At 37.4% G+C, this 14,700-nt stretch overlaps 1 protein-coding gene across 1 annotated transcript in view; it reads right to left on the bottom strand.

Moving 5' to 3' along the window:
- Positions 1-349: 349 nt before the first annotated feature.
- LOC127942033 (neuronal vesicle trafficking-associated protein 2-like) overlaps positions 350-14,700 on the bottom strand; it is a 36,343-nt gene continuing 21,992 nt past the window's right edge. Inside the window, exons 4-5 of the mRNA XM_052537560.1 lie at positions 4,342-4,452; positions 350-1,498 (exon numbers count right to left, since the gene is read on the bottom strand). Coding sequence (XP_052393520.1) covers positions 1,307-1,498; positions 4,342-4,452 — 303 coding nt within the window. The 3' untranslated portion in view covers positions 350-1,306. The remainder of the gene's footprint in view (positions 1,499-4,341; positions 4,453-14,700) is intronic.

The raw sequence follows: 14,700 nt of genomic DNA, 5'->3' as shown, positions 1-14,700 counted from the left end.
AAAGTACTCTATACTAACTGATTTTGGACACAAAATGTTAATTAAATGCAACTAAATAAAATGTTTTACAGTTTAATGTATTTTAAATAAAGTTTGCTTAATGTTTGTGTGTTTTTTAACCTACTTAATTTATTTAAATGGTATTGTTTTATGATGTAGGATTATAGAAATAGAATGGTTGTTAATGTCGTGTGTGTATGTTGCAGCAGTTCTCTTATACAAAACTAATTTCTCCTAAGGAAGACAATAAATACTACATTGAACCTTGATTTTATTATATACACACACAGTGCTAATCTACTATTCAAAAAGAACCAAAAGATGCAATAAGAGCCAAACGATTCAACAATTGGACACCGTGAATATCTTTATTAGTTTGAACCTAAAGGATACACAATCAAAAATACTCAAGGCTTTGCTACATCTCAACTAACAACAGCACAAGATTTCAAAAATCTTTTTTTTTTTTTTTTTTCTGACAACAAATATAAAAATGGAAAAAGAGCACACTTGTGGCCAAACATAGCAGAAAATCAAGCTTTGGCAGAAATTCAGATGAGACATTTCACCAATCATCTCAGGCGTCCAAGGTTTCGCCTCTGGTTAAATGCAAGCATAGACACCATCTAAAGCAAGTCGCAAAGCTCTAAACACCTCCATCCATTGAGAAACCGTGAGATTATTACAATGTGTCTGACGAACATACACATCATGGGTAATTGCTCTCAGGAGTTATTTACATCGAGGTTCAAAGTAGGAACCATAACATTCTGTACAGTACAATTTGTTCTTTTGCCATTTTATTGATGGCCTATATCAATATTTCATTAACATGTTGTAATAGGTTGTACATAAAAATGAGTCTAACAAGTAGGGTGTCTGTTTTCATAATCTAATGTGAGCATGTATGTATATTTTCTGCCATTTCAGAAATAAAAGCACAAAACTCCCTGTTTTATCATGCCTTTCAAAATTGCTGTTACCTAACTACATAAGGGGCTTATGGGTATTCTGTTTTCAAAATGGATCATTGACACTTACAGACATTGTGGTAAAACTGCTCGACAACATTCCAGAGTCATGCCTTTGTACAAACAATAGTTAAGTATTAAAAACAAAAAAATTTACAACAAAATTAAATAATAATAAATACAAATTAATGAATATAAGACTGAAACTATGCAGTTAAAAATTAAACACAGGTCATAAAAGAAACAAATGAGCTGGTGGAAATATTGGGTAATTAGGGAATTGCATGATGCAGGTGAACATAATAACAACTCTTTAAAAAGCAGTGTGGGGAATCTCATTGGCTGTCTGTGTTGGGAGGCTTGACATCATGCTGGGAACTTCCAGCGGGAAGCCATGGAGAAACGGAGCGGGAGGTGGTCTGCTTGGCCATGCTGTAGTGGCTGATGATGGTGTAAAAGCGGCCACGGCTGTTGGTGTCCTGGGCAGTGTAGTAGGCCTCCAGTGAGGCAGGGATGCAGCGCTTGTGCTGTAGGAAAAGTCGGGAATATGTAATATTAGAGCTATGAATGTTACTCAAAATTTGATGTCAGCATATGAACAGTATTATTAATTCAGTTGCATTATTTCAATGCTTCAACGTGGCAAATGTGCATCACACACATCTCTATTATTCTTTATACATTAATGTAGTAATTATTTAAGCAGATATACAAAATATCTTTATATGTAATCTCATAATTACTTCAGATGTGTTTGAAATATGGTTAAAATGCACTATATTTATGGTAAACTAAAATATACGTAAGAGTTTTTTCTACTGAAACTGTACTGTAATTATACATCTGTAATGAGGAAGTTACAATTTAGTACATTTGAAAATATTAACTATAAAAGCAACATCAAGTAACGTACTACATTTAAAACTATGTTCAAGAATGATGATTAATGAAAAATTATTTTAAATTGACTTAAAAGTAAAAATTTTAATTTGACAATGCACACTTTTAAAAAGTGTACTATAGTCAAGTCAAGTCACCTTTATTTATATAGCGCATTAAACAAAATACATTGCGTCAAAGCAACTGAACAACATTCATTAGGAAAACAGTGTGTCAATAATGCTAAATGACAGTTGAATGACACTCTGTGTACCTGTAGTCATGAAAGTGTACATTGTGGCCTTAAATTTGGACTTTTTGGCCTTTAATTTAGTCTGAAAACAAAGTAAGCATTTGTACTACAGTTTTTGTAACAATTATATGAATTTATCATCAGTGTATGTATGCAGTATTTATCTATAAATAAATAAATATTCAAATATTTGTTTATTAAAATTAAGTTTAATGAGACAGACGTTATTTTTCAGAAACATTTATTGTTTCCGTCATTTTGAACAAGCTTACACACAATAAGCTTGGACATTACACATTGTGTTTTGTAGCTAAAAACCTTTAACAATGCGTGCAAACAAACAAAATTACAGATTAAAAAAAAAATAATAATAATAAAAAAAAAAAAAAATATATATATATATATATTATATATATATATATATATATATATATATATATATAAAATGAACAAAGAAAAAACATAAAGCAGCCTGCAGCAATTAGGCTATTGTAGAATGTAGCCTACACTTAACTTTTAAACTTTTAAACTGTGATCAAATCTTTTTTTTTATTGTTTTACATGTTCTTGTTAAGAAATATGTGCATGTAAACATGATCGGGAAAGTCGGCTCCTTAGTCTGTTAATAATAATAATAATAATAATAATAAGGTCACGGAGAAAACGCGATCTGAAGGCACAGACGTTGGCGGGACTCACAAATAACGGTGTGCTAAGCGAATAAGTTTTGTGAATCGCTTCGTGTTTTCGTTTCACCACTGGATGGGATCCTCATCTGGTGGAATACATGGCTCCAGCAAGAACTGTTCCCACGCTCTGTAATCATCGCTGAAGAACTGGCTCAGCCTTTTCCGACGAGTGGGCATTGTATCCTCTTCATCGTGCATCCGCACCACTAGCATCAAGGAAAATGTTCTGATAATGTTCAAAAAAGTTTTTTTTTTCTTACTTCTCTCATGTTTTTAATCAAGAAACCTGAGATGCTTGTACCAAGGGTCTAGGGCAGACGCGAGAAGAGGAGTTTTCACTGCATTCTCCAAGTTAGCGGTGTTTATTCGTTGCTTGAGAGATGCCGCAACAATGTTCTTGAATTCGGTCACTTTCTGTGATTCTCCACGGCATATTTGAAGTACTGTAGAAGACTGCAGTTCTTAGGGGCCGTTCACATATTGCATCTTTTGCGTGCTCAAGTTCGTTATTTCCAATGTAAGTGCGCGGTATGCGCGTCCATAATGGAAGCGACGCGGTGCGACCACTGATCTATATATCAGTGGGTACGACATGCCCGTTTTTTCCAGGCACGTCCGCACCGCATCGAGTTAAAAACATTTCAACTTTTCAGAATTCCGCAAGCGCACCGCAGGTCATGTCACAAGAACTAAACATTCAGCTTCATCCTTTCCCGTTACAACGTTGAAAGCTCAGCCAAGATGAAGGAACAGCTGATCATAGCTGTATATGGATTGCCATTTTGAAATAAATTTAGTAGCAGAGCTACTGCAAGCGATTTTTAGTGCTGCAAATCCATTTATCCTTTGCTGAAATTTCGGCGTCTTCATGGAGAGAGCACGTCATTATTGCTTAGCAACGGCAGACGCCTCAAGAGCACATCTGCCCCAGCGCTTTGGAAAGAATGAGAAAGCGGCGCGCCTAGCGTTTTCCGCGCGTTTTTAGGAACGATATGTGAACGGCCCCATATTCATTCATTAGTTATATTTTCCTTGCATACAACTTCAAATATGCCGTGGAGAATTACAGAAAGTGACCAAATTAGGTTTTATTGTGAACTTGCACTGCACACCCCTATTACAATTAAATCCTTATCTTATCATGACAAAGTATATATCGTTGGAAAGGTCTACGAATCTTTTTTTTCTGTTACAAATTATGCAGGGAAAGTAATAGATTAATTTATGTCAAGAGTGCACCTCAAAAACCTACATCATAACAGGAGTTCTGACCTATGTCAAAAAAAAGTCTTTGTTGCCTTTTTCTCTATCACACTTTAGAAATCAGAAATTATATATCACTTGAAAACTTAAAATCTCAAAATTCATCCTTTGAAACCCATTTTAAAATCAAACACTGCATTAACATGTAAATGGTACATCAAAGTCATGTTACAATATGTTTTAAGTCATGAATTATAAAGAAATAGGTTTGGATCATGGACTTTTAAACATCTGAGTGACAGTTAACAGGTTAATAAATGAAGAAACGTTGTGTTCATCTACTCACCTTATACACAAAGCCATCAGGGCAGGTGTGGTCATAGGTAAAGGCTTTGTACACTACCAGAAACACTATACAGGCCAGGAAGGCCAGGGCCAGTATGATGAGGATGCTCACCTGTATATGTATAAAAAAAAGACAAAGTTCATTACTGTGCCCTTCTAGCAAATAGTCAAGATTATATATATATATATATATATATATATATATATATATATATATATATATATATATATATATATATATATATATATATATAATTCCATTAGCTTTCCATTCGTTCCTTGACCAGGACCAGGACCACACCCCTAAATGCACTGAAGCAACTGCAGTGTGATTAGTTGATTAGATAATTGCATTAATGAGAAATTGAACAGGCGTTCCTAATAATCCTTTAGGTGAGTGTATATGTGTTATATATTTGTTTTGTCACATTATTAGATTTTCATGTTGTTAGCTTATCATCATGCTAATGTCAAACCCTATGGAAATCAACTGTACATGCACTTCACAGGGTGGCTATAAGAGCATTTCAGATCTGTTACTTGTGAGGATCTATTTTCTATCTCTTTTTAGGATATGGAAGCACACAGTTAAGCAGATCACTAGTTAAGAACAACATTACTAGAGATGACTGATGGAAACGAAAAGTGAGGTAAAATGCAAAATATCACAATATCAACTAGATTAATTTTAGAATCATACAACTGTTATCTGTTTTTCTCTCTCTCCATTTATTAATTCTCTTATCACAGATTAAACAAGTGTACAGTCTGATGTCCTTGGCCAAAATTGGCCCCATTTGTAGCATGTTGCTAAGCGGTGGGACAAGAGCCAAAATGGCTGGGTGCCTTTCACGCTCTGAGTAGCATCTAGATTTGAACCACTTTAGTGTTTTAAGCCATGCCCCAATGGGACATTTTCAAGGTTTTTTATTTATTTTATTTTTCATGAAATTTGGCTATGGTTTCATGTGAAAAGTATTTAAATATAACTCATTTTATTTCATTTCACTCTGAGCACCTGCTGTTGTTTGCAGGACAAATAAAATAATAATTATTCATTAATAATTTTTAATACTGTCATTAATTTTATTATTAATCTGTCTCCATTAAAATAGTCTGTAATAAATAAATAAAAATAAAAAAAAATTCATCCCAATCCACAATAAAAGAAAGCCCAGAGGACAAAATTGAAATAAAATTAGGTTCTTTTCATACTCCAATGTCAATGTTTTTGTGTCACACAAGACATACCACCAGCTGTTTTCCTGTTTGTCACCTCCACAAAGTTTTTCTAGGTCCCCAGTGTTGCTTTTTTTGTGGTCAGATTAATCTATGTTCAGAAAACCATAATCCCCAGGGTGGATTTATTCAATAGGCTCATCTTCTTTGGAGTGCTTGGAGTATTAATGCTGTATGCTGATTCTGCATGTATAGAGACTATAGACGTTTATTATAAATAAAATCATAGCATCCAAAGATGTAGAGATGGATGTACAGATGGAAAAAAAATATTACACCAATAGATTCAGAACTGTATCAGGTTAATATTATATAATGGATGAAATAATTCCAGGTTTCACCAGAGTTTACCTGGTCAAATTAATTAAAATACATTCTATGCTTTGTGTAAAGCACTTAAAATACCAAGTTAGACATTCACAAGCAAAAGTCTATATTCCACTTTGTTTTCTATAAAAATTAAGACTGAGTAAAAGTCTGTATTTATTACTGCTGCATGGACAAAAATTCTGATAACATTGTCTAGACTTATCTTTCATTATTCTTCAGTGTTTTCTGTACAATCATTCACAAGAACAAATGTGATATTATGTAAATACATTTCATCAGAAAAAAAAGCCATTAGTTAAATAAAATAATGTAATAATTAATAAAATAGTGTAATGAAATAATACAAATTATGTAAAAATGGGTCTTGACCTGAATAAGCTAAATGTTAGTCAAATGTATCTTAATATCTAGAAATATCTATAAGAAACAACAACAAGATGACACAATGACATTGGTATTTAACCAGTTATTTGAGTTTGACAATTAATAGCAGACAGAGAGTTTTAGGGAGACAATTTCCAAGAAGAAGCATGCTTAAAAGCAATAGCGGGTGACCAGGCATGATGCCGACCGACGTGAATATCAAATGCGGAAATCCATGGCCAAGCGGGCCGCTTACTATGTGCAGTTATACAAAACGTTGGACACCTCTGGAGGCACCAACAATATCTATCGTCTGCATACACACACCACCGAGCCACCCAAGATATCGGCCAGGTCATCCAAATCAGGGATGCCAACCATCAGGTCCTCTGCGATCCACTCGCCATGCTCTATCACTGGAGCGCGTACTTTAGCGATATCAGCAATGTCGAATTTCCGCACCCACCCATACCAAGCGTGGAACCATTGCACAGCCCCATTGCCGATGGTGAGAGCGATTGAGAAAATGAAGAACAGAAATGCATCAGGCCCCGATGATATTCCAGTTGAGGCGTGGAACTGCTTGCTGACTTGTTCAAAAGTGGCATCGTGACGGTGCCATTCCCAAAGGCTGGAGGACAAGCACCACAGTGCCCATCTGGAAAGGCAAGGGCGACGTCGCTGAGTGCACCAACTAACAGCCAATTTGCCTCCTCGGCAACGCAATGAAGATGAGCGTGTCATCGATCAGCGCCTGCGAGACATTATCACAATCTGCGATGGACACCATCTATGCACCGCATCTTCTCATGAAGCAACATTGTGAAAAGAACAAGACTGTCCACCTTGCCTTCCTTGATCTGGAGAAGGCATTCGATCGTATCCCACACGACCTGATCTGCCACTCACTGTCTCATGGTTTCCCCAAGGCCTACATCGACTGGGTGATTCGATATCTCCGTCGGCATCCACCAGGGATCTGCCCTCTCACCCCTGCTATTCATCATGTATGGACACAGTGACTGCAGGCCTGATCCAACAACCACACCCTTGGACATAGTTGTTCGCTAACTTCACAGATTGCGACTCACTGCCTGATGCACGAGCACGGGTGAATGCTGTGTGGCTCAAACGGCGGCGAGTGATGGGTTTGCTTTGAGAAAGGAAGATGCCGATCCACCTGAAGTCGAAGATATACAAAATGGTCATGTGCCCCATTGCATGCTGGCCTGCTACAGCAAAGCACGAAAACACTATGCACGCCATGGCGATGGGCGTTCGGCTTGACCCTGCTCGACCATGTGCAGAACGAGGAATTCAGACAGGCCATTGGCATCGCCCCAATTACAGAGCACCTGTGATGGTACAGCCATGTCATGTGGATGACTCGGTGGCCAAGACTGCTTCCTGCCTCAGCCCGCCAGGCAAGCGACCGCAAGGAAGGCCCAAAAAGAAATGGATGAAGCACATTCGGAATGACATGCAAACATGCGGACCTGCGGCATTGTCCCCGACGATGCCTCAGACTAAACCAAGTGGCGAATATTGTGCCAATTGCCAGAACCTGCACTGCGGGACTAACGCCCGGAAAAAGAGAGAGTTTCAGGGAGGAAAAAATTGCTTACTTAATTTACCTTAGTTCATACTATAATGACACAGAAACCACACACTTTAAAAATACCATGTTGGTTGATGTTCCTATGGTATACACTATAATCCAATTAACTTTGAAGCATGCTGCGATAGCACCATGTTACATGCCCCAAAAACCTGATATCATGCACCATGTCAAAAAAAAAAAAAAAAACAGAAAAAAAGAGATTTCTTTCTTCTCTCCAGACATCAATAACACTACACAGATGTGCTGCTGCATTTTAATTTTTTTTTTTTTTTTTCAGTTGAGTCTGTCCACTTTCATACTCCTGTTTCTCCACTCTATTGTTTTCTCATCATGCTTATATAACATTCCCCATGCCTCTCCACTGATTTTTTATAAATACTGCATGGCTTTCTCCCACCTGAATGTTCTGCAGTTCAGGTCACCATGTGCCATCTTCTTTGACTCCATGTTTGAAAGTGTCTCTCCTAGTTAGAACCTTGGTAACGCTTTTGATTGTTCCCCAAAGATGCATTTATAATAACCATAATTTAATTTAATTTACTTCTTGTCTATCAGGCACTGTATTCCGATACGCAGGACCAGGACAGATTTTTTTCTTTTTTTCAGATTATAATATGTCTGGTACTGGTTTCCCAGCTTTGCTAACTAAATAAAGCATGGCTGTATATAAAGAGATTAAATAAATAATGTCATAAAAGACATGTTTATTGCAGAGCTGAAAGAGTTCAGATGAACTCAAGTGAACTCCTACTATATATATGTGTGTGTGTGTGTGTGTGTGTGTGTGTGTGTGTGTGTATACCCCCAGTATACCCAGGCTTTTAAACTCCTGCTCAACTTTCCTAGTTAAAAATTCATTTTATTTTATTTATATGGAAGAGACAGATCTGGAACATGTTTTTTAATGCAACCACATTATGCTGAATGAACAAATTGGTCTCCTCTTGGATACCACAAATTTTACTTTTTTCTCAAGTGAACCTTACTACCAGGTACTTCCGGTCATTGAGGTCCACCATATCAAGGTCCACCACACTGGGTGAACTATCCCTTCAAGTAACCTATTTATTTAATGAATATTATATCATTTCCAAGTACAGTTATGTTTCGAGGGAGTTGTGATACTGTGTATGGATGATGCACACGATCTGTGACAAGTTTGCAGTGAAGAATCTCCATTCCCACTTGGCCCTCTTCTTGAGAGACAGTGGTCAAACATCTGCACCCCACATATTCAGACTGTGTGTCCACAGAGGCAACATGGCTGCTTCGATCATGGGAATTACATGGTGATGGCTGCGTCTAGCTCTGAAGAGCTGTGTTGTGCTCTGAAGATCTATATCTATTGGGAGGGTGTGACATGAAAATATGAAAATATCAATTTGCTTCCTTGGTCAGCCATGCATACGAGGAGGTTATGAATTGTGCCAAATCCACACTGAGTTTAGCTTGGTCATGTGAGAAACCGCAAGTTCGCTTAGGGAACACTCAATGGACGAATCATCATGGGTCATAACACCCCTCCAGTGAGTCATTCCGCTCTTCCCAAATCTTTACATCAAGGTGTCAAGGTAATAGAGGAACCTGTATTCAGCTCACATAATGACTCCATAACGTTCAAATTATTTAAAACACGGGCTGACAGCGCTTGTCATGCGGAGCCATGATGACTCGGTAGCCAAGACTGCCTCCCGCCTCAGCCCACCTGGCAAGCGACCGCAAGAAAGGCTCAAAAATAAATGGATTGAGCGCAATGTACATTCAAATACATGTCCTGGAGAGCCACAGTCCTGTAGCTTTCTAGGAATCCTTAGACCTTGATTAGCTTGTTCATGTGCATTTTATTGAGTTGGAGCTGAACTCTGTGGCTTTCCAGGACCTATGTTGGCCTCCCGTGACTCATTCCCATCTCAAGGAACCGGATTATTTACATAACCCTAAGACTTTTTTTAAAAATATACTTTTAAAACATTTTGCGTACACTACACTTATTAAATACAATTAAGGACACCTATTTTAGGGGATATAACCTATGAATCCTTTAAATTAAATTCACCTTTTCTAACCATATAGTGACAATAAATCTCAGTTCTTTGGAAATATGTGCCTGGGGCTATGTTTCTGCAACACTAATATTGCCTAATATCTTACTGCGCAAATCACGGCAGTTTCAAACTAAAATGTCCAGTGAGTGGCGTTAAAAGGCACTTTCAATATGTGACCAAGGTCAAAATCTAAAGACTATAAGACTTGAGCTGGACAATGCCACTTTTTCCCCAATGTCGATGCAGTTTAGTATAAATAAAATTCTCAATTGTCTTTTTTTTTTGCATAAAAACAAAACAACATAAAAGGAATCTATCTTAGCATCCCTGTGCTTTCATTATGAGTATTCTGTAATACTGTGGTCCAATGAGACTGCTGTGTTCCTAGCATTGTCCTGCTGCCTCCGCAACTGCAACAATTGGCTACAAACACAGCCAGACCACTTTCCACTCTATATGTGTGAGCAGCCCATCCGTCACAGTTTCCTCAGGGGTTCTGAGATTCTCAGTTTCATCTACTCTTGCTGCATAACAATGGTTCTCACAAAGCAGTGTGATGTCAGTCAATAAGTAAATCAATGCATCCCTGAGCTTCAGATGGCGGAAGACTCATTTTCTCAGAGCAACTTTGTTATGAGATGAGTGACAAGACTAACCACAGACCATTAAGAAAAGATATCTAGCTTTTATTTTTAATAGATAAATAATATCTCAGACATCTGTTTTCTAAATGACCCTCTCCTCCCGCCCAGAATTTCAGAGTGTCTAAGATTAACTGAAAAAACCTTGTGGGATTTGTAATCTTAAGCTTCATCTGTTCCTAAGCACTTACTACAGACACACTTACTACAGACATACAGTGGTGAAACACTAAGGAGAGGCTGAGGGAAATCACAGTAACACATTAGACAAAGGAACAGAAAAGACTAGGGTGTTTATTTAGTATTTGTTAAGTGTCAATGCCAGTCTGTTCCCTCATAAGAAAATATGGCCTCACTCTGTTCATTTCCTAAGGCAGCATCTTAAGGACATACCTGAATGTGAATGTCGTTCCATAAGCTAGACAGCAGATAGCTTGTTTTAGAAATGTAAAGGAAAAATCACATGTCCTTCACAGAGAAGGCAAGCCAGAATGCCAGTGCATAAATTAAATACAAGATGGCGGACAGGTAAAAAGTATACTGTATATATTCAATTCTGAAAGTTAACAATAAAAACTGATCTATGTAATTAAAAATCTATCTATCTATCTATCTATCTATCTATCTATCTATCTATCTATCTATCTATCTGTCGCTCTCTCTCTCTCACTATCAGTGTTTGGAGTAATGCATTGCAAAAGTAACCACATTACAGTAGTATATTACTTTTTCCTTTAACGCAGTAATATAACACATTACTAATACAAATTGGGGAATATAATACTCGTTACAATCTCAATAACGCACTTTACAACAACATTTTAAATCAAAATTAATAGGTGAATTTACCAAACAGCACCAGAGAAAAAAATCCCTGAGTAAAATAGTTTGTCTATTTCCTGCTGCTGGAATTCCATGGTTGATATTGTCGTGTGGAAAGAGGACCAGAGAGAGCAATTCGCGGAGCAAATATTGTCTTTAATGATCAAACACAGGAGCTTGAGAATAATAGGGAATGCAAACAGAAAAAATCCCAAAGGGAAAAAACTGGAACCAAAACTCGTCCTTGTTCAAAAGGAGAAAGCAAAAGCCACCGGCCGCCCCGGCGGATTGAGTACGGTGGACAGCTCCGCAACCTCACAGTAGGTTGCAGTAGAGAGAGAGAGATCGGCAGGTCATGAGACGAGCAGCGGCTAAACTTCCAGGCTCACACTCACAGCACCCCGAACAAACAGGACTAAGACTGGGACAAACGACAGGGGATAAGACATACCAGTTAAGCGTATTTTAGGGGAATAATCTGGCAAGGCAGGTAGGGAGGAAAGGGAAAGAAGTAGGAGTGTTAATCAAAGGAGAAGAGGAAACAGGTGCGGGAAGCCAAACGCAAAGAGTAGCGCAATGAGGAGCAGCTGAAGGAGATTAACGAGAGAAGAAAGATTAGTGCAAAGTAGGAGAAGAGAAGAAAAAGCATCAGAGAGGGGAGGGGAAAAGGGGAAAGGGAACCAGGATCATGACAGATATAACTGCACAGACATATTTTACATCAGTGACATGGACACAATCCTGTTATTTTCAATTCAGCAGAGAAAATGACAAGAAGGCATGGTCAAGTGTAATCTTTGTGTGACACTGAACTCTCAACATCAAGAAATAGCAGAAAAACACCGGGACTGGTGCCATAAACACTAACCGCGGGAGCTTCAAGGTCAGAGGAGAGAACGAATGTGGCATACAAATGCGGACAAGCAACAGAAATGAAGTTTAACTAAAATTAAGAAAAGCTGTTTGTTTTTTTATTAAATTATAGTCAGTCGATATATAAAAAAAATGAATACGCAAAATATATTTAACTTAATTAAAAGAGGGAAAGACTGAGTATATGCTATCGAGTTGGTTTAATTTATGTGTGGTGCAGGGCTCTACAAATATTTCACAGAAACGAAACCAAGATGACAAATGCTCATTCTAAAATAAGTCAACACACTTCAGTTTCAAATGATCTGTATCATGAAAAATTACGAAGGTGCCTCACGCACCTATCAGAATAATATAGAGTCAGTCAAACAAACAACGTTAAATAAAACATGTATGGCATCATGTGGGTGAGCGGTTTGCTGATGTCAGTGTTGTGGATCGAGTGGCCCGTGGTGGCAGTGGGGTAATAGTATGGCAAGGCGTTTGTTATGGACAACGAACACAGGTGCATTTTATTGATTTTAAATGTACAGAGATACCGTGATGAAATCCTGAGACCCATTGTTGTGCCTTTCATCCACGACCATCACCTCATGTTGCAGCATGATAATGCACAGCCCCATGTTGCAAAGACCTGTACACAATTCCTAGAAGCTGAACAGTTCTTGCATGGCCAGCATTCTAACCAGACATGTCACCCATTGAGCATGTTTGGGATGCTCTGGATCAGTGTATACGACAGCGTGTTCCAGTTCCTGACAATATCCAGCAACTTTGCACAGCCATTGAAGAGGAGTGGACAAACAATCCACAGGCCACAATTGACAACCTGATCAACTCTAAATGAAGGAGATGTGTTGCACTGCGTGAGGCAAATGGTGGTCCGACCTAATACTGTCTGGTTTTCGGACCCCCCCAGAACCCAAAAATTGGTGGATGGTGGATGGATTATCTCGCAAAGGAGAATTGCTTACGAACACAGATTTAGACAGATTTGTGAACAATATTTCAGAGAAAATGACTTTTCGTGTAAATAGAAAAAGTCTTAGATCTTAGATCAACTCAAACAAAAAAGTGTTGCATTTATAATTTTGTTCATATTAACTTTAAATGTAATATTCCCTTTTTTTTTTTTTTTTTTTTTTTTTTTTTTTTTGGACAACCTTGTGATGGATTTTACTTCAAAATGTGAGTTCCATTCAGGTTTCATGCAATTGGCACTTTATTCGAAGGATTGTTTACAATTTCACAGCAAAAGCTATAAAGCTGTTTCCCATGTATAAGCTGTGTGTTTACAGAAAAAAAAATGCAATTTACTTCAGTTTTATTCTGTTTTATTCTTATTCTTCGTGAAAATATGTTCTGAAAGATTCCTTAATAAGCTTTGTTCGGGATGTTAAACTTCTTTAAGAGCCCTAAAGACTGCCATGGTGAAAACATTATTTGAAATCTCCTTGTGAAATTTGCTAGAGTACGTATGGGTCAGTGTTTTGATTGCAGAAGAGTTCGACAAAGGATTACTAACACATAATAAAATACAACTCCAGGTAAGCTTTTGATGAGGATATGAAATCTCCAAAAAGTCTCTGTTGAATGATAAAGACCCTTTGTTAATAATTTACTTGGAGAAAAAAATGGGCAAAACTAAAATATAAGTACAGAAGCTGATTAATCGTAAAAAGAATCGACCGATTAATCGATTATTAAAATAATCGTTAGTTGCAGCCCTACAATGAACCAACACCAGCAGATAACATTGCACCCAAAATCATCACAGACTGTGGGAAATTAACACTGGACTTCAAGCAACTTGGGCTTCTCCGAAAAACATATGAATCCTGTAAAACACATTCACCATTTCTGACGTTATAATGATGCTAGCTCTACAGTGGCTGACCAAATTTATGCAATTATTTCTCACTTACTAGAATATAATTAAAAATATTGTGCCTTGACCAATAAGTAGGAGCAAAGGGGCGGGGCAAGTGTTGTAAAACTGTTTACAAGTGGTTGACCAATATATTTATGCAGATTAATTCACATATTAAAATAATTTATTAAATGATAAAATATTGTCATATTTCCTACTTTTTTTTCCCCAAATCAAAACTCTGCTTCGGTGCATGAAGCTAATTGTTCAATCTAATTATAGTCTGATTTACCTGAATAATTAATATTCATAACAAATGTTCTTGAAAATGGCAAAAAAAAATCGACAACTATTAACACAGAAACACTGTTTGGCAATGTGGCTCTCTAGACGGCTAGAAATCTCTTTCCATTTCATTAAAGGAGAAGTGACACAAATTAAATAATTCTCCTCGGGGTAGGACAGAAATGCCATGTTCAGCTCCAATTACTGTATCTTACTATGTGCCAATTAGGCTGGGTCTCTTCGGAGATACCCAAATTGAAGGGGACAAAGA

This window comes from Carassius gibelio, chromosome A21 (genome assembly GCF_023724105.1).
Source record: "Carassius gibelio isolate Cgi1373 ecotype wild population from Czech Republic chromosome A21, carGib1.2-hapl.c, whole genome shotgun sequence".
NCBI classification, from domain to species: domain Eukaryota; kingdom Metazoa; phylum Chordata; class Actinopteri; order Cypriniformes; family Cyprinidae; genus Carassius; species Carassius gibelio.
The sequence above is the reverse complement of the archived record's forward strand: the minus strand, read 5'-3'. Positions and strand labels throughout refer to the sequence as shown.